The following is a 23,733-nucleotide window of genomic DNA, read 5'->3' on the forward strand; positions in this document are numbered from 1 at the left end:
CAAAGTTCACGCCCATGAGAGCAAAGGGGGACACACGTAGTTCGGATGCGAGTGAAAGCAGTCCGACCGAACGTACGGAGACGGCGGCAACCGAAGCCGAACGCAGAAAGCGGTTCGAGACGAGGCAAGCGCGCGTTTGTTATACGTGCCAGAAGCCGGGTCACTTTTCGGCGCAGTGTCCAGAAACAAAACCAAAAGTCGTGTTTTTGTCATTATGCAGCACTGACGAGAACATCAAGCTTCTCGAGCCTTACATGCGAGACCTCCTCGTGAACGGGAAAGAGTGCCGAGTGCTTCGCGATTCCGCAGCTACAATGGATGTAGTTCACCCCTCTTACGTAGAACCCGATATGTTCACGGGCGAGTGCGCATGGATCAAGCAAGCAGTGGAAGCTCATAGCGTGTGTCTGCCGGTAGCAAAAGTGCTTATTGAAGGACCTTTCGGAGCACTTGAGACGGAGGCCGCAGTGTCATCTATGCTGCCCCCCCCCCCCCCAGTACCCGTACCTATTTTCGAACAGGTCCGATCACCTCCTGCGCGAGAAGGGGCTTTTGTTTGGTGAGGCTAGCGTTCAGGCCTTAACCAGATCGAAGGTTCGGGAGCTCGCTGCAAAGGCGGTAGTTGCGGGGCCGACGTTGTTGAACGATGAAAAAGGGTCAGAGCCGCAGCAAGCTGGTATTCAGAGCACGCCCGAACTGAATAAAATTGAGCCTGTAGCGTTAAAGGCACCAGATACTGGAGAGGAAAATCCCGACACGGGAAAATTAGGAGAGCTGTCTCCAGATTTGCTCATCGCGCCTACGTCAGACGGACTTAACAGGTTGCTAAAAGTCAGCCGGTCGGCTTTGATAGCCGAGCAAAAGAAGGATGGCAGCCTAGAAAACATACGCTGCATTGTCAAGGAAGGTATCGCCAAGAAAAATCCTCGCTTTGAGGAAAGAGGTGGGGTCCTGTACCGGAAGTATCTAGACCGCAGGGGAGTGGAGTTCGATCAGCTGATCGTGCCTCAATGCTATCGTCAGGATCTGTTGCGCTTGTCGCATGGGGGTTCGTGGTCCGGACACCTAGGAGTTAAGAAAACTAAGGACCGTCTCTTGCAAGAGTACTATTGGCCAGGGTGTTTTCGGGACGCAGACCACTTTGTGAAGACATGCGACACCTGTCAGCGGGTGGGCAAGCCAGGGGACAAATCGAGGGCGCCGTTGAAGTTGGTACCTATCATTACGGAGCCTTTTAGACGGCTCGTTATTGATACAGTGGGACCTCTGCCGGTAACAGCCACGGGGTACCGACACATTTTGACTGTGATCTGCCCAGCGACAAAGTTCCCTGAAGCAGTGCCGCTTAAAGAACTCAGCTCAGTTGAGATAGTCAATGCACTACTGTCCATATTTGCGCGAGTTGGTTTTCCTGCAGAAATCCAGTCAGATCAGGGCACAGTGTTTACTAGCGCTTTGACGACAGCCTTTCTCGAAAGGTGCGGGGTAAGGCTGTTACACAGCTCAGTGCACCACCCCCAGTCGAATTCCGTTGAGAAGCTCCACTCCGTCATGAAGCGCGTGTTGAGAACATTGTGTTTTGAACATCAAACTGACTGGGAGCTGTGTCTGCCTGGAGTGATGTTTGCAATAAGGACCGCGCCGCATGCGGCTACGGGGTTTTCGCCAGCTGAGCTGGTGTACGGTCGCTCGCTGCGATCTCCGCTTCGCATGCTTCGAGAATCATGGGAAGGCAGGGGCGACGACCCAGTCGTGGTAGAGTACGTGCTTAAGCTCCTCGAACGCTTAAGAAGGGCACAGGAGTTGTCAGGTGAAGCAATGGCAAAGGCCCAGCAGAGGGCCCAGGGTTTATTATGATCGGACAGCCAGGACCCGTCGTTTTGAGGTGGGCGATGAGGTCATGATATTGCGCACATCGCTAAAGAACAAACTCGACGTGCAGTGGGAGGGCCCAGCACGGATTGTTCAAAAACTGTCGGACGTTAACTACGTGGTGAGTCTGCCAGGAAAGCGGAAAGCACAGCAAGTTTACCACTGTAATCTGCTCAAACCCTATAAGCAACGGGAAGCAGTGGTGTGCATGATGGTAAACGTTCCCGAAGAGCTTCCGGTCGAGCTTCCGGGACTAGGCTCAGTGACGAACAGGAAAGACACCGATCAAGTCATTAGTGACTTAATAAGTAAAGCATCGCTGTCGCCTGAGCAGAAAACCGAACTACACCAGCTCTTACAAGAGTTTCAAGGTCTGTTCTCTGAGAGGCCTGGTAGGACTTCTGTCCTTACTCATGACATAGAACTTACCTCCCCAGAGCCAGTACGATCCAAGGCGTACCGGGTGTCACCCCGCCAGAGCGATATTATGGAGGCTGAGGTAAAGAAAATGCTACAGCTCGGTGTTATTGAAGCGGGTGAGAGTGATTATACCTCCCCTTTGATTTTAGTTGAGGTACCGGGCAAGGAACCTCGTCCTTGCGTCGACTACCGCAGGCTTAATTCCATCACTAAGGATCAAATTTATCCGATCCCTAACATCGAGGAGCGCCTTGAGAGAGTGAGTAGCGCTCAGTTTATTTCCACCCTAGATCTTGTCAGGGGTTATTGGCAGGTTCCACTTACAGAAGAGGCTAGTAGGTATGCGGCGTTCATTTCACCAATGGGGACATTCCGTCCTAAAGTTTTGAGTTTTGGTTTGAAGAACGCGCCATACTGCTTTTCAAGCCTCATGGATAAAGTGTTGCGGGGACAGCAAGAATTCGCTTTACCGTATCTAGACGACGTAGCGATATTCTCCGCATCCTGGCCTGAGCATATGGCGCACTTGCGGGCAGTGCTAACCCGCCTGCGCGATGCGGGCTTGACAGTCAAGGCTCCCAAGTGCCAGTTAGCACAGGCCGAGGTTGTCTACCTCGGACACGTGATTGGTCGGGGTCGTCGCCGCCCCTCTGAAATAAAGGTGGCCGCTGTGCGAGACTTCCCGCAACCGCGCACGAAGACCGATATTCGGTCGTTCTTAGGTGTCGCCGGCTACTATCAGAGGTACATCCCCAGGTACTCTGATATCGCGGCTCCCTTGACGGATGCTCTGAGAAAGACAGAGCCGCAAACAGTCGTCTGGGATGAGACAAAGGAAAGAGCTTTTAGCGCCCTAAAGAGCGCCCTAACAAGCCAGCCTGTGCTACGATCGCCCGACTACTCAAAAGGGTTCGTTGTTCAGTGTGATGCTAGTGAGCGAGGCATGGGCGTTGTACTGTGCCAACGGGAAAATGGAGAAGTAGAACACCCCGTCCTGTATGCTAGTCGTAAGCTGACGAGTCGTGAGCAGGCGTATAGCGCCACCGAGAAAGAGTGTGCGTGTATCGTGTGGGCCGTTCAGAAATTGTCATGTTACCTAGCTGGCTCGAGGTTTATCATTGAGACGGATCACTGCCCTCTCCAATGGCTGCAGACCATCTCTCCCAAAAATGGCCGCCTCCTGCGCTGGAGCCTCGCTTTGCAACAATATTCCTTTGAGGTGCGTTACAAAAAGGGGAGTCTCAACGGTAACGCCGATGGCTTAAGTCGAAGCCCCTAACGTGGGAATCAGCCTCAAGATTGCTTGTTACTGATGTTTTTCTTCCTGAGGCAGGATTTTTAACCTATTGCTTTCGTGTAGTGTTTCAAAGTGATGATGTGCTTTCTAGTGCAATTTTCCGATTTGTGGACGCGTTCTGAGTGCTGCTAAACTACTGTAAGGAACTAGGCAGCAGTATAAAAGGGGAAAGGGCCTGGCAGGGCTTGGTGAGGATTGTGCCGTGCTTGCTGACTGAGCGGTTGACTTTCGGCGTAGTTCTAACGCTTGCCGGAAACGAGAACAAAAATGTCAACTCTCCCGAAGTCACTTTGCAGTGTCCTGTGTGCACCTGAACGTGAGAACGAGGCCTTCTCTGTGCGCTGCGCTCAAGAAACGCCAAAGGACGCCCGACTTCGGTTATGAGCATCATCGAGCGACATCCCTCCGGACAGCGGATGCAGTCCCCTGACCATCGGGATCTCCTTCCCCCGGCGGGGCGGTCTGTTACGTTTCGCCTACAATGCGCGGTAATGCCGGCGCGGATGCAACGGACGCCGGGGCTTCGTTCAAAGCGGCGGACATTTTGGCCCGTTCGACGCCGCCGCAACGCCTCCCCGCCAAGCGTGTCCAGGCGTGTTTCAGTGCCACGTGTCTTCGTGTGTGCGTGTGTGTGTGTGTGCCCACGCTTGTCAAAGCGCGGCAGCCGGGGAGCGGAGCTCCCCAAGTGAGGAGCCGGGAGGTCTGTCCGTCGGCGGGTTGGCGATGCGTCACTACACTCGTCTCAACATGTCTCTCGGCTCGACCGTGCTCCGCCGTCGCGTGGGCTCATGCTCCGCCGTCGCGTGGGCTCCGTGCTCCGCCGTCGCGTGGGCTCATCCCGTGACCTTCCTTCTTGCCCACGACGCCGAGAGTATAAGAGCAGCTGCCCCCGGACGCCGAGAGAGAGGCTCCGATTTCTTCTGTTGAGTTACGTGCTCTCCCGTCTCTCCACTTCGGTCGACCTGACCGGCCGCTCTTTTGCTATGTTAGAATAAACAAGTTGTTCTGTTCCAGTGCCCCAGGCCGCCAGGCCAAAGCTACCCTTGGGGCTTGCGACCCATTTGCAATAACGGGCGTCAGCACCGAGTCCCCAACACTGCGCAACCTTTGTGCAGGGGTCGTGAAGAGTGTCCGCAGTGAGTCTATTGGGGCCGGATTCTTGGGTCGTTGCGGACGACGTTTACTGCTCAAGTACAACGTTGACAGTGGTGCTTTCTACAAGGTATGGCTAGAGCAGCCCCCCAAGTGAGGCCAACCATCACATTTACGTCTAGAAGCTACCGTGGGAGTACGATTGCGAGAAAACATATGCTAAGATTTAGTTACGTGACAGAAAAACTTTAGGTGGTCCAAATTAATATGAACCCTTCACTACACTGCGCCTTTTTTATTAGCCCAATGTTGCCTTGGGGCGTTAAATAAGACGACAAAGTGTTTCTCCTGTGTAATAACGATGCTGTTTCTGTTGATGTTGAAGCTTCATTGATGTTGATGCTGTTGCTTATGTTCAGGGAAGTTCTAAGGGATGTGCAGGAGCGACAGCCCGTCAGCAAATGGTTACACACTCCAAAAGGCAGTGTCAAAATCTGTGGAACCTCAAGCCTGTCGGAGACTAGTTCAAGTGTTGACATTTCAAGTGATTCCACTTTTCGGTTCTGTAGCGAGTTGCAATGCTAGCTCGCAGATTCTTAATCATCCTATTACATTGAACGTTAAACATCTGATCGATGCTTTGCCAGTAATTGTAGAAAACACTGAGAATACAAGGCCGTCAACTTCAGCTTAGCAGACCGACAACAGATGCTTGTCTGGATCAGTGTCTGAAAACAACCAGGGTGTTGAAATGTATCTTAAGACGCTTAAACGCACAAGGTCACCTAATGAAAATTCATCAATCTCTGTCTCGTGCTGAAGAACCAAAAAGTTGGTTATAGTTTTTCCTAATTAATCCTAATTCATCCAGCTCGGCCCCTGAATCGAAACCAACAAAGCACGGTAAAGACAGTCTTTCGAAGACAGATTTTTTTTTAAGGAGTACTTAAGAGCAAGTGGCTTCTAAATGAGGTATTAATTCATCATATGCTATTTAAAGCAATACAATGGAACTGCCATTCTGTTATTTCTGCAGCTACAGATTTAATATATATTTGTTCACAATTTTCTCCCAACCTTATTCCTTTGTAGGAAACTTGGCTCTCAAATGGCCAAGATTTCCACAAAACAAATTGTCGTTTATTTCCATTAGACCGTCCATCTAGAGACGCAGGACTTGCTTTCGTAATAACAACCAAAATATGCCAGATAACATAGATATTCTACCATGGTATGTCTACGCGGAAATCAGAGGAGGTCACTGCGAGAGCGTGAGAAGAAAATCGTAGTGTGGCGACGATGGCCATGAGATGGCGCCAGAGTAGCGCTCGTCGTCTGGGAGTTCTGTTTGCTTCAGCTGCTCTGAATCGCACCCACGTGCTGCCTCTCACGATGGCTCGTTGCAAACTTCGCACCGTTTGCAACGTGCTACATGAGACAGATTGTCCGCGTCAGCCAAAATATTGCGAACTGAAAACACGTACAGAGCTGAGCTCAAGTTTTGCTTTAATGAGTATCATAATCTTTGGTGATTTTTTTCATTGTTCTTTTTTTTGTTTCAAATGAGTACGATAAAATAGGTCGAAAACATTTGAAAGTAAAATAAAGAAAAGGCAGAACTTTAAAAAAAATTATGCAGATCCCATGCACTGTGGGAATCTATGTAAGCGAAGCTTTCTGTGTTGTTTGCTTCGCTGTGTTGTTTGCTTTGCTTTTTGTTTGCTGTGTTGTTTACGTTGACGGCGAATTCCTTATTTCTTCAACGTTTTGTCCGACACGAGAGTGGTGAGTTGATGTTAAACATTACCTTACGTACACTACTGCTGTTTGTCTGCGTAGTACACAAAACACAGAAGGAGGGGTGTTTGCTTGAGGCGTTATTGTGTGCCATATTTCATAACCTCCCAGGAGGTTGAGCATTGTCGTTACCTCTTATGCCACATCGTATCGTGGCAGAAGCATAAAACTTGAATTGGATTATGGGGCTGTACGTGCCAAAACCACAATCTGATTATGAGGCATGCCGTAGTGGCGCACTCCGGATTAATTTTGGCACCGTGGTGTTTTTTAACGTGTTCCTAAATCAAAGTGCGTGAGCGTTTTTTATTTCGCCCCTGTCCAAATGCGGCTGTCTCAGTCAAATACGCCACTTCGAGCAATCCCATAGCCGCAAAGCTATCGCTGCGGGCACACAAGTGTTGAATTGACGTGCGACTGCTTCCGTTGTGCCGCTTAGACCCTGCGGTGCGCTTTAATTAATGCGGCTCTGCTTCTGCACGCCCTGAATAAGTTGTCCGCTAGAGATATTTGCATGGCCTCGTTTTTCAGAAATAGCAGGAACGCACAGTACCGTACCTTCAATTTAAGTCTATCCAGCGTTTCCTCGCCTTCTCATGTCACATTTTCCCTATCATGCCCCCCCCCCCTGTATTTGTATGGGAACAGCGAGCGAAGAGTGGCAAGGCTGTTATTCCCTCTTTCACGACTGCGTCGGTTCCACCCCTTCTCTGCCTCCTCTCCCCTTCCTCTCTTCCATTCTCTCTAGCTTCCGTCTGGACTTGCACGTTGGTAGAAAAGTGAGTGCTTGTGGGGGTTCACGAATAACTACAGCTGTAAAGGGGAAATGTGGCAACGACCAGGGAGCTCCAGAGGGAATTGTGCAAATTCGATGCGGTGTGGTCCAAACGAGTTCCTCGTGTCTGTTTTCTTCTCTGCCACGCTCCTTCCATGTATATACACGCTCTGAACCATCCCCCTACATAGTGTGCTGGAACGCTGCAGCCACAGCTAGAGCCCCTTAGCTTAGCCATAGCAGCCTTAGCCATAGCAGCAGCAGTGGGAAAGTCGAAGGACAAGGCAAATGAACCTTTGCTTTAAAATATATATCTAATTCCAGGATGAAGAAATTTGAAAAATACACGTGCCTGGTCCTTGTAGAGATACTTCAGGAATTTTCGGAACTTCAGGAATCCGCAGGAACTTTAGCTGAACATATTTACCGTCTGTTAATTCCGGATACTACAAATTGCAAAAGAGGCAGAACACAATGGAAAAGACCGCATATTCTGTCTCCAATTTGGCATCCTGGGCTGCCAGAGAGGCTGCGCTGCGCACGCAAACGCTCATTGGCTGAAAGCAGCACCTCCGAAGTCCTAACTGGGACGACATATTGAAGACACCCATTCCTGGTGCATTGCTAGCGGGGAGGATGTGCAGGAACACCACAGATTGCAATGAATGTAAACATATGGCCACCGAGATCAGGCACAGCGCGGTCTCCAAGATCCTGCGCTTGCCGCTAAATTTCCGAAGTCATTCCGAAGACATCATACGTCGTTTTGAAGAGTTCAGTAAGGAGAAAATACGAAACTAATGTGCTCGGTCGCACTTGTAAATAACTTCAAGAGATCGGGAATCGAGATTCCCCGTCCATCGTTGATGTTGCCGAGGGATCGACGTCGGGAGTACAGCGCCACCAGAAGGAGGCATACGTGCATGCATGCCAGTATCTGTGAGTTTATTAATATTAGGACGTCGCTGAAGACGGTTTCTCACGTTGGTAGTGTAGCCACATGAAGCACGTGTTCAGGCTGTGAAGAAGAACATCCTGAGGTAGCGAACGATGCCGAGCATTGTATCCTGGTCCTTGGGCATTTGATTTACCAAGCACTTCTGTTGGTGGAAGCGAGGAACGTGAAAGAAAAGAAAAAGAAAAGGCGAAAAGAAATTAGTGCCTTCGTCGGGGTGTTAGGCGCGTAATACTGTCGTATATAGAAAGCGAAAATGTTGCTATGTCATGTGGCATGTTTTCGCATGGGTATTCGGTGAATTCATGGGCACACTTTGCGTGTGTTTCGCTCGAGTGGTTGTGGTATTTGGCAGCAAAAGAAAAATCACGAGTACTACGCTGTTACAACTGATGGATTTTTTTTACTTCAGATTTCACGTATCTGAGGTTATCAATATACTATAGCGACCGTGTTCTATTCGAGATGATAAGTTGAAGACATATAATAACCCGGTGCTCCAATCAACATGTATAGTTATGTTCGCTTAAATTATTCTATGGCTTGCAGCATGATGACTTACTTAACAGTCAATAAAGCGCTGGAAGAAATTTTTGAAAATATGAGCGTTTCGCCATGCACATATCATCGGTTAGAGCCTATGGACAAAACTAAAAGGTAATGCGTTGTTCCAGTGCTTCACGCGAGAGTACGGTAAGCCAACTCACGCTTTTGCGTGGATCGCGCGTGTGTAAATGCGTGATGAAATATTGGAAAACATCAGAATAGAGACAGGCGTTTGACCGAGCAAAAATGTCATTTGCCAATTGCCTAATGATGCGTATATATATTGTGAGAGAAGGTTTAATCGGATAACTCTTGTTTATTCTCCAGAGTGAGAGCCCCACTACCAGGCCCCAAAAAGAGATGATGAGTATGTACAGATGAGAATATGGAGCGCATGAATAATGCTTACACTAATTTCTCTGCGCGCGGCAAGCGGCGAGCCAGGCCCCGACTTAGCCAGGAGGGAAACGCCGAACGAATCGTTTGAGACTCGAAAGGTGAACGATCTACGAAGCACGATAACGGTGGTCCAAATGAACGTCTACGGGAGTAACGAGATAGTTCACGGGGGATGTTTATTCATAATTAATATAAGGTCCAAGGAAGCGGATGCGAACTTCTCTCACAAACCATGTGTACGAATGGGAGTCCAAAGGAGCACTTTTTCTCCAGGACGAAAGGAGACGTCGCGAAGAGAGATGTAACGTTGCTTGCCATCAAGCTGACTGACTTCTGTGTTGAAGCGAGCACGTTGACGGCATTCCTCAAGTCTCGAGATAAACTGTTCGGGTATAAAGGCCGAGTTGTTAGTTGGGGCATTGAATAAAGCTGCGTCGATGGTGGATGTTATGAATGCTGAACCGATATATACCATGAGGAGGCGTATGTGCACACGCTAAGGGGGGCCGAGTGCCGTACGACGCACCGTGCGAAGAACACGCCCTCAACCGCACAATGGCTGACTTCAAGCCACTTGATCAGCTTACGCTTTAGCGGTAGTAGTATGGAGGGGTTCTAGACTAGCTCATCGTCCAGCAGGTTAGTCACGGGACCAATCGGGCGCACTGCCAGTGGGGAGCGGGAGCGTCCGCATCTCCGTCCCTGTAACACCTCAGGCTTTTCGCACTCGTGAAGTGCCCAGTGGCCTTATATTCACCCCTCCCGCTGCTGCCTCTCGTTCCCTGCAAACGTTTGTCTGGTGGTGCGTAATGAACTCATTGTGGCTTACAGTAGCGCCATAGCTTTGGTGGGGCTTACCTTGATACTGGCTGTCAATGGTTCGACGTCCTTCCATATATCTTCACTGAAGAGCTCCTGCGCAGGTCAATCAATCAATCAATCAATCAATCAATCAATCAATCAATCAATCAATCAATCAATCAATCAATCAATCAATCAATCAATCAATCAATCAATCAATCATGTTTATTTAACGTGCGCAGGTACAACCCTAAAGTCTGAGTGCACACATTAAAATACAAAAGAAAGAAAACAAAGAACACTGCAGGGGAACATATTTAAAAAAAAAGCAATGAATAAAAAGAACTGTTAAAAAAAGAGAGCGGATAAAACAAAGCGCAATGGAAATACAAAAGGAGAAGGAAGAGAAAGCAGCTTAAGAATGCATGAAATTAGGACACAACAAGGCAAAGCTCGGAAAGGAACGATGACAGCGAGGTATGGAAAATATCAAGATCTTTAAATTAAGCGTTATAAGGACTCTATATTCTGTGGATGGTTGCGTATTGTTAATAACAGGCAGGAAAATGGAAAGGTCTATGTTCTTTGGTGATCTTGCTCGGAAAACGAAGCATGATACAACTGAGATGTTCCGTGCAGGCAAGGACATGTGTGAAGGACTTTGAAGAGAAACAGAAGGTCAGCGCGATTACGTCGGCAGCGAAGTAAGAACGTTGACAATAATCAAACAATGTTACAACAAGGTCCAAGGCCAATGCTTGCGAAGCGGCGATGATATATGCTTAGGAACTTTTTCTGGACCCAATGTATAATGTCACTGTTGGATTTGCAAAAGCCATTCCAGACGATCGACGCATATTCAAGTTGAGGAAAACAGATAGTTGTATATAACTTGCGGAATGGTGTAGAAGACGAATTCCTTCGATAGTCTGCAAACAGAGGTAAGAGGGTGCATACCCCTCATAGCAACGCGTTTAGTGTGAGCAGCAAAGTGTAGGGTTCCATCAAAGAGTACATCGAGATTATTGATCTCAAAGAACTTCCAAAACGGTACAGCATCTAAAGAATAAGAAAAAAAGAAATTCTTGCTGTCTTGAGTGTCAAATTCATGAAATTGGTCTTAGCTGCATTGAAGGAGAGGTTATTAACTCTGCACCATTTAGAAAAACAAAGCAGGTGCGACTGCAGGGTGCGACAGTCATCAACAGTGAATTTTTCTTTAAAACTTTGATGTCATCGGCATATAGAAGAAAAGAAGAGTTCCGAATAACGGACTGAACGTCATTCGTAAAAATTAAGAAAAGGAGTGGTCCTAATACTGATCATTGAGGGACGCCGCTAGTTGCCATGTAAAAAGAAGACGTTTCGACATTGACGTTAACGTAACATGATCTATCAAGAAAATAACAACGCAAGAGATTAACGACTGACGAGTGAACATCACAGTGCGTAAGCTTGATTAGATTCAGTGGAGGAGGAGGAGCAAATGAGGACAGAAGGCAGGGATGTTAACCAGAAATGAGTCTGGTTGGCTACCCTATTCTGGAGGACGGGATAGAGGGAATAGAAAGATGAGATAGAGGGAAGGGAGGGGGAGGAAAGCGGCGGTGAGCTCGCGCACTCACGCGGAGGGCCTCAGCAGTGAGTGGCAGACTACATCACAGGCTTTCCTCAGGTGACAGTAAACGGTGTCGATTTGCCCCCTTTGAAGTACCGGCGCGGAGATCTGTGTCATGAAACTTGCGAGGTTTGTGATAGCAGAGCCGCTGGTGAAAAATCCATGTTGATTCGGAATGAGTGAGATCTTCACAGTAAAAGATAATATGTTGTGAAGAGCAAGCTAAAATAACTTAGACGAGGCACAGTGAAGAGAAGCCGAGGGATAAATAGAGATATTGGTTTTACAGCAAGACTTAAATACAGGAAAAACATGAGCAGTTTTCCACATGTGAAGGAAAGTTTAAGTAGTCAAATATTTGCTAAACATAGATGTCAATACTGGAGCAAATATACTGCCGTAGAGAGAGAGAGCGAGAGAGAGAAGGCAGGGAGGTTAACCAGACAGTAAAGATGACAAAGAGTGAGAGGAGAGAAAGAAAAAGGAATGAAAAAAGGAAGAGAAAGAGGAAAGTGTCATAAGCTTTTAGAATTGCGGAGCCGATGCCATCAGGCCTGTAGGTTCGGTAAGGCTCATGCGCTTAAGGCATTAATGGTCGATGAGCTTTTCAATAAACAACACAGCACTATATGTAGGAACCGTCGTAAGGTGCGGACTGACTCAAGCGTTCGGACCTGCAACTTTATATAATGATGAGATATGGCCAGCAATACAATCCGCGGCTGCTTAGACTTCTACTCTTCTGTAGAATCAAGCCGGCCAAAACAGTCTGCACGTATATTAGAACGCTTACGGACGTACTTACAAAATTCTGTCAGTCGGTCGGAGGCTCTCTTTTCCAAGAATGCAGTATTTGAGTCTTGATCCCACTTATAGAGGTGTTTACAGGGCTCCCGAAAAAAAAGCGGGATTTCCCTCCACTCATTAGGCAGAGGAATTCTAGATTACTGGTGCGAGCGATCGTTTTGTTTGAGGGCAATTATGAGTTCAGATGAGGACGAATGAGGATATTTGGAGCGTTTAGGTCTGTACTGGGGAATGTATATGCGCATACTGCTACAAAGAAGCTCCGTAAACTGATCTACTTGGTCATCAACATTTGTTTTGTCTGTAACCAATGACCAATCGGCGATGGACAAGAAATCATATAAACCAAGATAATTACCCGCTTGAAAGCAAAGCGAAAGCATTCATTTATGCTACTGGAGGAGCTCTGCTTCAGGGCTGACACAGATGCAGCGATCTTAAGTGACGGATGAAACTTATCGGGACGTACGAGGGACGTGTCAAAACAAAAGAAATCTAAAACATGAGCATTCGAGATGCAAAGGTCTAAAACATTGCCACATGAGTTGGCGATCAAGTTATGATGCTGAAGGGAACAGAAGGACGAAAAGTCCAGCAACACGCTGCATTTCTACTCTGTGTAATGATTGTAATGCGAATATCTAAGCGTTTTCCAATCAATTCCAGGTGTATGAATATCACCAAGAATTACTCTGTGCATGCTATGTGAAGATATTACACTTTCAATAGAAGAGATGATCTCATCAAACAAAACAGGGGAAATCTTCGGCTGTACATACAAAGATCCGGTCAACAATTTTTCACAGCGAGCCAGGCGCACAATTATAGCCAAATCTACTCCTGTACACTTTCAATGTCGTTGCGCCGAACACCCTGCTTGAACTTCTTGTCAGCAGTAGTTTCATAAATAAGTAAGCAAAATCTCAGTGAATTGTCTACAGGAACCAGTACGCCACCACCTTTTTATTGAAATCCACTGAAGTCCCAGTCACTGCGGAAGACGTTGTAGTGCGGTGGAAAGAAGTCTGAAAAGGAAATTTCACTGCAGAGGCAAGTTTCAGAAATAACAAAAATAGGAAAATATGAAATGACATTATGGAAAAATTCACGTGCTTTGGTAATGTATGCCTAAATTTCACGCCACTTTGATTCTTGGGGGTTATCTCGGAAGCATGTAGCATGTCGTCGTGTAGCAATTCACGCAACGGCTTGCACAGGCATCCCATTAATCACATTGGCGGGTCGTTCAGGCGCTTGAGGGCTCATCATTGGCGGTTACATGAAAAGAAGAATACGACTGATATTTTGTTCCAAGACGCCGGAAGGAGAGGGCAAAAGTACTGAACGGTTTCAAGTGCTTCGTCAGTTCGGAAGAGGTTGTTTCAGGGCTCAAGTTAGAAACAAAAATAGCGTTAGGTCGTTGCGGCTGTTGAGCTACACACAATGTCGAACTCTTTAGGGCACCAACTGAGGCAGGATGCTTGTCTTTTTCTTTAGTCTTGGAGGCATGCTCAGTGGTAGAAGTGAAATCAAGCAGTGAAATGGCGGCTCGTTCTTCTGCAGTGCGTAGAAATACAGGAAGATCATAGCGCGTCGAAGCAGGAGTAGAAGTAGAAGACCTTCCGGAATCGACAAGGGACTTCCCAGGCGTGCCAGCTGCGCGGCGAGCTGTGGCGCCGCGCAGCTGGCATTATTAATAAAGATGTTTTACTCTCTCTCTTACGGAGGCGTTCATTCTCCTCTCGCAGTTGGGAAAGTTCGCCGCTCAGGAACGAGATTCCCTCTAGCTCGTCGAGAAGGAGGCGACGCAGAGCGGCCGTGCCACCGGCAAGGTCACCTAGCATGGCACAAGAGGGGGAAACGGTGTGGTAAAAGAAAAGATGCAGGGAGCAGGCCGTCGGGTCGTTTTCACTAGGCTTAGCACCCCGCTGTGTTAATTTGCACAAATTGCGGCGAAAGGAGCGCAATATGGACTTCAAAAGCTCCAGTTCATCGTTTCGCCAGGTCACAGACTTCGCATGCACACCTTTTAAAGCGCAGATCTTTGGCGCACGTCCCTGCGTTTTGCGGGGCCGTCGTCCCTCGCCGTAACCAAGGTGATCATTCGCTCGCTGCTTCTGCGCGCGCTCCTGCTGCCATCTCTAGCGCACGGCGCGAGTCCTGCCCTCCCCTTGTCCTCCAAAGCCGGATCACGTCTTCTCGCCTCAGAGTTCTAGTGACTTTACTCCCTTCCTTAGCGCAGCGTTGTTGTGGTGACTCTCGCCGCTACCGCCCACTGTCGCGGCACTGTCGCGGTGCCGGCGGCGGGCGCTTCTTCCTGCCTCGCGCGTGATACACGGCTCTCCGCTCCTCCGTCTCCGCGTCGCGTGGCTGTACGGCTCTCAGCCGTGTCTCTCGCTTCGCCGTTTGCGGGGCGCGTTCCTCAGTGGCCTTTGTCGCCTCTGGCAGTGCTTGCGCCTGGCTCTCCTCCCACCTCCACTCTTGCCCTGTACCTCCCCTTACCTGGCGCAGTGCCGTTGCGGTGACTCGAGAGACAGTTATAGCGTTTCGTCCTCTTACTTCTATTTCCCGACCCAACCTTGTGCGGCCACGTTGAGGCCTGTCTTTGAGTCAATGAGTATAAGACCTCAACCCCTGTTCTCCACCCATCTCCTCATCCCACCTCAGAATAAACATTAAATAACAATTGCTATTCTTTCCCGCCCCCTTTTCGGCGTCGGTAGCCCATTATAAAGTGGCGCGATGGCGCGTCGCCGGAGCGCCGGCTCAATACCGGCGGATCGCGGTGTGTGCTGCCCAATCCGAAACGCAGAACTGCATCCGTTCGGCACTGCGTGTTCTGTATGCAGTTGCCTGTTGTTGAAATAAGGCAGCAGCTGCGCTCAAAGATCGCATTTGCAAGAAGCGCAATCGTCGGCCAATTTTTTCACACTTCTCACAGCGACAGAACTGCTGTTTTCCAAAATAAAGGGCACGAGCAGAGCAAGCATGCGCCCTCACTGGGCGCCATGCTGCGGGACTAATAATAATAATAATAATAATAATAATAATAATAATAAGAATAATAATAATAATAATAATAATAATAATAATAATAATAATAATAATAATAATATACTGATGATGATTACGGCGCTAAAATGACAATAAAATACGTTTGTTAAACAAAAACAAGCAGACCGACAGAAAAATAGAGATGTAGGTTTTCATGTGCTGCCGAAAGCTGCATTACTCACATGACGGCATTTTCTGTCCACCTTGATCGTAAAAGAGCGTATAGTGCCGTCGAACGCTAGGTGCGTTTGCTGCATAAATACACTAATTATGTTTTACTTCCTACCACCTATGCTGGCAAATTTTCAAGGCAAAGTCCGTGCTTGCAGCAAGTAACACTCTTGCTCCGACTCCTACTAAATAATAATAAATAAAGGACGAGTATGAGATTTAAAAGTAAGACTCAGCACAGATCGTCCGCTTTCAGTCGCGGCTAGGAGCACCCCTTAAAAAGATGATTTCGCTCAGGGCCAATTCCAGCTACTCTGTTCAAATACACGTGAAACGCAGAAGAAACAGCAGGTCTGATCTGCATGAAATTTGTTGCATTTGAGCGAGAAAGACCGATTCGAGCAACTCTACGAAGCAGATTTTATTGGTGACCTCGGGTGTTGAACAAATATTGCCGAATATAGGTAAGCTTAAAATATAGAAGCACGAAGTTGACAAATCCATAACCCTGAACACACACACACACAAAAAACAGATATTGTACTTTTGTAAACCACCTCTATTAAAGAATGAGAGTTAGCAAACATTATTGTGAATTTACAGATTAGGTTAAATTATCACGATGTTCATGAGGGTGTTGCAAAAGTCCTACTCACGAATCGGCGGTATATTTCTGAGTGGTGTATAATACGGCAATTTTGCTCGCTTTCGATATCATAATAGGTAGATTTTACAATACTATGATACCATGTTTTGTTGCTGAGTCACAGACATGTAAACTTGGCGCTTGAAGTTTCTCATATTTTGCATCTTTCAAGAGTATTTCTATAAAGAATGTAGAATGAATTGAAAAGCCACTTGATACATTTAAAAGATTTCAACTTTAATTAAATTCAACAACCCTTGTCGAAACTGGTGCGCTGCTTGGCGAAAAAAAATATTTCTCCGTTTCCATGTATTTAGATATAGGAGCTCTTGCCATAGTCATAATCGATTCGCCAAAGGAACGAAACGAGCGCTTACCGGTATCGCTCTGACGATCCACCTCGAAGCATCAATGTAACAATTGGTTATCTGTTCTTGAAACTGTTCTGTATTCTGCATGAATAAAACAAGGCAGCTTCTTAGGCAAAGTATTTTACACACTGAAACAACGTTATTAGGGCAAGTGATCAACAACTAGGGACAAGACGCAATATAGAGCGGGCGCAAGCGTCCTTATTTAATACAAACATTAGTTACCACGCGCTCTTTATTTGATCGAAACCCTGTGGATCATCACGGAAGATTAGCAGCATTTCTTCTTTGTTGTTCCTGGAACACTGGCGATTTTCTTCTGCCGCATAACAGTTCAGGCGTTCGGTCTGACCGTATACATCCGCATATCATGATGAATACGTTATATCAGGCGAGTGGAAAGTCAGGTTTGCTGGTAATGCATAAATAAACGTGCAACACGGGGACGCAAGACGGACAGAGGACGACACACTCAGCGCGGACTTGCACCAAATGTACGAAAAAAAAGGCACGCTTTTCTTTCTTTTTTTTATTTGACTCAAAGCTTTCTTTGCTTATTTTCCTGGGTTTGGCGTGTCTCCATGACTGTTGGGTCACTTGATATTTCGCTTAATATATATATATACATATATATATATATATGTACAAAGGTTGTATGAAGGTACATACGAAGTGGCCCTTGTATGCTGACCAACTATGTGCTCCTCTGTTCTGCGTAACAACAACAAGAGAAAAGCTTCCTACATAAAGCTTGAACATATGATGTCGGCTGAGAGACATCTCTAAAGCACGTCGTTCTGTCGATGGAACTGGTGAATTATTTTTAACCGATTCCTTGATTTACTTTATTTTCTTCAATTTAGACACACAGTACGCGTCCCCGGGGATGTGCCCGTTCTTGGCCAATCCTCCAGAATGGGCATGTCTGACTACGATTCCTACATAACACCTGAGCATACAATGTGGGCACACCGATGTATCTAAAGCGCACTGATCTGTTAATGATGGGTTGGTTTATATTTCAGATTCCTCGATTTACTTTAATTTCTTAGAATCAGCCATTCGGTATGTGCTCCTGGGCCGGTGTTCCCGTTTTTTGGGCAATCCTCGAGAATTCACATGTACCGCTGCGATACAAGAGGCATAGAGTTCCTAGATGTTGCTTGATACGTATTGTCCCTTTACTGTGCCTAGTACACCTGTCGTCAGCATTCTTCTCTAAAGAGGCATCACGCATCGACTTCGTCCTTGTGACATCACTGCGTAGACGTATCCCACTGCGAACCCACCTGATTTGGAGTTTTCATTTCGGCCTAGCTTGTGAACGATGACGCGCATAAAGATAAATATTACGTCGAAATATTGTTGTAACCTTCGTGGTGTCTATAAACAAAAACATTCAATGAGATTACACGTTGCATAGGATGAAAGTAAATAATTCTGTACCCATCTGCATATTTTTTTGTCTCTGATAACTTTGTTGTAGGATGAACGCCGAGTGCGCTCGGCGTTCGCCCCCGTACACGCCCGCCCAGGGGGTTTCTGTGAGTTGAGAAATGTCGACATAGTTCCCAAGACGACATCAAGCTTAATTTTATTGCTATAGAATGTGGGATTGTTGAGAGTTTGTCTTCATTTCAGGCATAACCAGTGCCGCAGCCAGTTTTTCCAAGAATGTGGCACAGAGAAGCGAATGAAACCTCCAGGAGAAAGTATTCCTAATCCAACTGTAGCAACGCCGTCGCTTGGCAGTTGCTTGTTCGTGGTGCAAGCTAAATCACATTGAAACTCATAATCTTGCGCCAAGAGCATAACGTGTTTAGTTTTTCATTTGGTATTTTGTCACTGCGGGCACCTGACAGAGGGACCTTTGGCTCCGTGCAACTACTAGTGAAATTGAAGGTGCTCTGTAACCGTTTCATTTACATCCCCTCTGTCATAGCGAGGAGCAAAAGTGCATATGTATTAAGGTGTGAGGTCATATTCACATGTTAACTTTCTTGCAAAAAGTACATTTTTCGTTTTTTAGACTTTATGTATTCCCCAAGCATTCAGAAGCATGTTCCAAAAATAATTGTGTTCCTACTTTGATTATTTTGGGAGGTACAGCGAGTTTTTAAACTTTCACTCTGGTATTGTGAGGCCATTAACTTCTATTATACATGACTATTATTCTGACTATCTTTATTTTTTGACGTGTGTGATGTTAACTGGCATAATTAGACTAAACTGAGCAATTATTATGCACTTAAACACTCTAAAAGTGGCCACAAGGTGGTTGCCCTGACACTTGAAGAATGTATGTGGTTTATTTACTCTAGTTCTGTTTTTCTCAAAACAAGAGATTGCTCTACATCTTGTCACGCAAACAACGATAACATTATGCTGAATAAATATATTGAAATGAAATTTTCTGCACTCATTTTTCACATACAGATGCATAAGATGAACTAGAATAAAAAGAGTAATGGGAAAATTGTTCACATTAGAGCTTATATATTTTCAAATCTTGGTCAAAGCGGTTAATGTTTCTTGTTTCGCTTAGATTTTCAGGAATTGCGTCGTTAATATGCATAGCAGTACATTTATCCTAGTTCGTTGTATAGGCCATACATTCAGATACTAAATGTCAGAGCTTTCCTCAAAACAGCGTTTCCATTGTTACTTATCACAGTTGGTGCGACTAGCAATTTTAACGTATTTATTTTTACAATTCGTAAAACTCCCTAAAATTAAATTGAACGATTTTTGAACATTAAATAGTGAGAAGATAAGTAAAACATGATTCATCAGAAACAATAGCTGCCATATTTCTGGCTGCTGGATACAAAACAAAAATGTTTCTTCTCTTTGTGGCCCCATACCTTAAAGGCGAATGTAAACTATTGTACCTTTTGGACGTTAATACGTGCGTAGCAAAGTCGCGTCACGATGCAGGTTTTTGTCAGGATCTGCCGGAACAAGAAGAGAACATTAAGGTGACTTCTGTGATTAGCGCTTTGTTCTGTCATTTCACAGCTAGGGTTCTGAAAACTGGTAGGATATCGCCTTGCGTAGCATCAAACAGCACCGGAAGTACCAGGGATTCATATACGTTTAACTGCACATAAATATGTGTGTGCACGAATGCGGACTTCGACTTTGATATCTTCGTGCCAGTGCCCTGTACTTCAGGAATTGCTGAATAAACAACCAAATAAATGTTTGAAAAACTAAACGGCCTGATCCTCTAGCATTTCTGCCGATATATTTCATCTTGCTAAGTGATTGCAAATATATGCATATGTGTATGTACGAGTTCCCAAAAGTTCGTACGATAGGTTAAGAAATGTTCATTGCACAAACTTTTAGGTACATCCATCTGGGTAACTACGAATACTCCCCGTTTCCACCTCCTCTTCCATTACTGAAAGCGCCCTTGGAGGTCCCGTTGGGTTAAGAGCTTGATCAGCGATGACGCGAGCACTTTTCTTGGCACATTGTAACGGGGTCAGTCACAGAGGAGGTGCTCGATCGTCTCCTTGCAGCCGCAGGTGTCGCAAGTAGGACTGCCGTCCATTCCAATGCGGAAGGAAGAGGCTTTCGTGAATGCCACACCGAGCCACAGGCGGTCCTGTCCAAATGCACCGTAACAATATCTGCACCATTCTTTCTCAACCTCACATAAAATTTGATACTCATCTATTGTTTTCTCCCTGTTGATTTTCATTTCGACAAAGACTAAAACTGGGTTGCGCAAGAAGTGCACGCATATAATTCTGCCTGTCATACAGCGTACTAGAGGATCAACCGAGTCCTTTCGGGTGGAGAGAGCGCAATCGAGGCGGCGCCACGCCATCTCTCACTTTCTTGCTGACTCACTGCATGTACCCTTGGGAAGGAAGCCGTATATTAAGATGTCTGATGCAATTTATTAGGGATACACATTGTTTACATGGGCAGATAGTCAGCGCTCTGGCCACATTAGCAAATAAATATTTTTGTCATAAAAGCAACGCGGTCATTGTGTCCTGCGCGATGTAACGGTAGCGGTATGTATATGTATCCTGCGCCTCTTTCCATTTTCTTCGCAATGAGTTTAATTGCCGCTCACTGAGATCACTGATTGCCGCGAAGTAATACTACCGACATTAAGCAGCCCTCTCACAGTCTAGCTAACAATTCTCGTTTACTTATTACTTAGCATTCTCCTGCTACAAAAAAGAAAAAGGAGATTGGAGATTGTGGAATGAAGCAGAAGAGCTAACATACGTGCTGTGAAACAGCGTTCGTTGCTGTAGTCAACTGTATATCGCTCATGCATATTTCACGCCAATATCCTAGTATCACCAGTACCACCACCATAGTATTTCAGACCCCCTGAAATGTAACCGAGACACAAAAGCCAGCGTGGTTGTTACCATTATTTAAAGCCGCAGCTATGGGTGCCGTCTTCGTATTTGAAAATGTGCACAGTAATGAATTTTGTCTCGTTTCTACGTGTTCTCCGCTGTTCCTCTGCTAATTATGCTGAGCGTGCGCCTTACTTCCTGTGTTGCTCTGCCCCACAGCTAAAACGTCATTTAATTAAGCTGCTCGTGGCTTCCGCTACGCAGCAAACCCTTTCGTCAATCTCACAGGATAACACTGTGCCTGGAAAAGCGCACATACAGGCGTCCGACACTGTGGCCCATGCAACCTCCCCCCCCCCCCCCCACTTCCCGTTCTCCTATTTAGGTAGAGATCAAGTGAAACAGCTCACGTGCACTGGTGCTGCAAGGAACATTGCGGAATTTAATTATAAGAGATCACCGTCATGAGATCTACCCTAATTGCTTCTGCTTTCAACACATACATAGTTTAGCCCGCTATAACCGCTGTGAGAGGGGTCTAAGAGTTTCAGTCGACGCTGATACTGTGTAGAAGGGCGAAAAAAAAATCTAAGAAGAAATGGGCAGAGCACAGAATCAAGAAACACACACGACATGTTATGCTCACCTTGTGAAACTGCTTGGGCGTTAGAGTGTACTTGAGAACCATGTTACGGCCACATTTGGTCAATATTTTGGCGCCAAGTGAGGCGCTCCGACTTGCTTTTACGACACCTGCGCCGGTAGGTCATGTTCAAGCAATGCTGTGCACAACTCGAAATGTGAATTCAATGGCGAACGACCGAATGAGAAGACTGGCTGAAAGAAGTGAAATAAGGGCGCGGTGCGTTTTAACTTAAAACGGGAGAAACCTTTCCTTAAAGAAGAGAACTACGCTTGCCTGAACAAAAATTTTACTCATTTTACTTAAATTAGTACATAGATAGTTACTGCATGGAACAGAACATCGCCAGAATAAGCCACGGATAAGGTGTTCGAAATTCGTGTGCTACAAGTGCTTCCCATGGCGGCTGAACTAAAATAGCATGTGAATGACATGTTTACATATTCTTAAACAAACATTTTCCTAAAATCCCCGCTTTATGGCGACATAAAATGTTTGTAATCACTCAACAGCATTCCCCAAGATGGGGACACATACAACCTTGAATAGCACGCGAATGCTGCGTTACCTTATTTGGTACCAGCCACCAATACCGTATGCAATAAGTTCATCTAGTCGTAGTTTGAGCAGGGCTAAAATTAGTATACATAATGCAAAGCAGAGAGTGGTGGTAGTGTAGAGCATCTGACACAGGGGCAGACGACACACGTACCCTGGCCTTGAGTTCAAGTTACGGATACTCTTTTATGAACAATACAAAGATAGTACGGCTGCCGCGATTGGAATCAAATCCACGACCTCTAACAATGCCATAGCCGCAAAAAGCTAACGCGGTGGCCACAGAAGTGTTGATTTGACGGTCGACAGCTTTCGTAGTGTCTCCTGGACCTTGCGGTGCCCTTTAATTAACGCAGCTCTGCTTCTGCGCGCCTTGCGTAAGTTGCCGGCTTGACATATATGCATGGCGTTTATTTTTCGGAAATAGCAGCAACGTACTGTACCGTATCTTGAACTTAAGCTTACCCTGTGTCTCCGCAACCGCTGCTGTAAAGTAGCGGGGTTTCCTTGCCTTCTCACGTCAGCTCCCGCCCTCTATTATATGAGAACTGCCTCTTCTCCTACCTCTGCTTCTCCTCTTCTCCTCTCTACAGTTATATCTGTCTCCCCTCTGCGCTCGCACGTTGGTAGAAAGGGAAGCGCTGCAGTTTGTACGATGATTCTGAGTGGAGTAACGGATACTTACAGCTGTCAAGCGCCTAATGTGGCGACGGCCAGGGAGCTCCAGAGGGTATTGTGCACATTCGACGTGGTGGGGTGAAAACGAGTTTGTCCCGACACCTTTCCTCTCTTACTCGGGCCCGTCATCTATATACACGGTCTGAACCACCCGCCCACCACCCAGTGTGCGCGACTGCAGCAGCTCACAGCAGCAGCCCACAGCAGCAGCAGCAGCAGCAGCAGCAGTAGGCTTCGCTCCAAAACGAAAGGATGAAATAAACGCGATTGCTATCCCGCAAAAAATAAAGAAGAAATAAAGAAAGGAAGAAGAAGAAGGACGAGGAACTACAACGCAAATCTACAAGGCAAAGTTTCAATTGCTGTTGACTACGCAAAAGCACGTGAGAGGGTCACATACCACTGCCACCGGCGCAAAGGTCAGCTTTGACTCCTTCGACGTGTTGGATTTGGGCGCACACGGCAAACCACTCGACTACTATCCAGAGCAGCCGAAACGAAGACAGACCGCCACGCATGCTTTTAAAATTCGCCAGCGATCGTAAGCCGATGTCGGCTCGCTGTCGTTATGTATATATATGTTCGTCCTCACTGCGCACGCTACGTGGGTCTGAGTGTTTCCCGCTCCTTTCGCACACGAATGGTGATCGGCAGCTGGAATAGCGAGATGCGCATTAATCTCTCCGCTTCTCTCCCCGCACGTCGCAAAAGTACACCTACCTCGAAGAGGAACACACCGTCTCAGTGATTCATTTACTGGTCTTTCTTACTATGGTTTTCGTTATTTCATATGTTCTTCGGGGCGAAGCTTTATTTCCATTAGTTTTGCTGTCGCCGCAGTGATGTTCCCATATGACGGCTTTTGGCATTGACCCCAGTTTTCAGTCGCTTGGGCGTACATT

General features: G+C 46.6%; 1 protein-coding gene across 3 annotated transcripts; it reads right to left on the reverse strand.

The window, feature by feature from the left end:
- Nucleotides 1-8,177: 8,177 nt before the first annotated feature.
- Nucleotides 8,178-23,410, reverse strand: LOC126542186 (uncharacterized). 3 transcript variants are annotated; one of them, XM_055077349.1, is made up of 7 exons: nucleotides 23,232-23,410; nucleotides 21,599-21,705; nucleotides 19,513-19,572; nucleotides 16,628-16,702; nucleotides 13,339-13,404; nucleotides 10,012-10,068; nucleotides 8,178-8,353 (listed from the first exon to the last, which is right to left on the reverse strand). In XM_055077349.1, the coding sequence occupies exons 1-7, from the start codon at nucleotides 23,347-23,349 to the stop codon at nucleotides 8,267-8,269; spliced, it is 570 nt and encodes a 189-aa protein (XP_054933324.1). In that variant the 5' UTR covers nucleotides 23,350-23,410; the 3' UTR covers nucleotides 8,178-8,266. The 3 variants fall into 3 exon arrangements, with proteins under 3 accessions (XP_054933324.1, XP_054933325.1, XP_050045090.1); XM_055077350.1 differs by lacking the exon at nucleotides 19,513-19,572; XM_050189133.2 differs by lacking the exon at nucleotides 13,339-13,404.
- Nucleotides 23,411-23,733: the final 323 nt, after the last annotated feature.

Source organism: Dermacentor andersoni, chromosome 2, assembly GCF_023375885.2.
Source record: "Dermacentor andersoni chromosome 2, qqDerAnde1_hic_scaffold, whole genome shotgun sequence".
Taxonomy (NCBI): Eukaryota; Metazoa; Arthropoda; class Arachnida; order Ixodida; family Ixodidae; genus Dermacentor; species Dermacentor andersoni.

What these genes read in the sequence shown, in the direction of transcription:
- LOC126542186 (XM_055077349.1), bottom strand. Translation starts at nt 23,349, where the DNA reads ATGCGTGGCGGTCTGTCTTCGTTTCGGCTGCTCTGGATAGTAGTCGAG. An exon ending in CCTTTGCGCCGGTGGCAGTG is followed by an intron (nt 21,706 to 23,231) that starts GTATGTGACCCT and finishes CTACCGGCGCAG; the next exon opens with GTGTCGTAAAAGCAAGTCGG. An exon ending in CATTGACAGCCAGTATCAAG is followed by an intron (nt 8,354 to 10,011) that starts GTAAGCCCCACC and finishes TTCCACCAACAG; the next exon opens with AAGTGCTTGGTAAATCAAAT.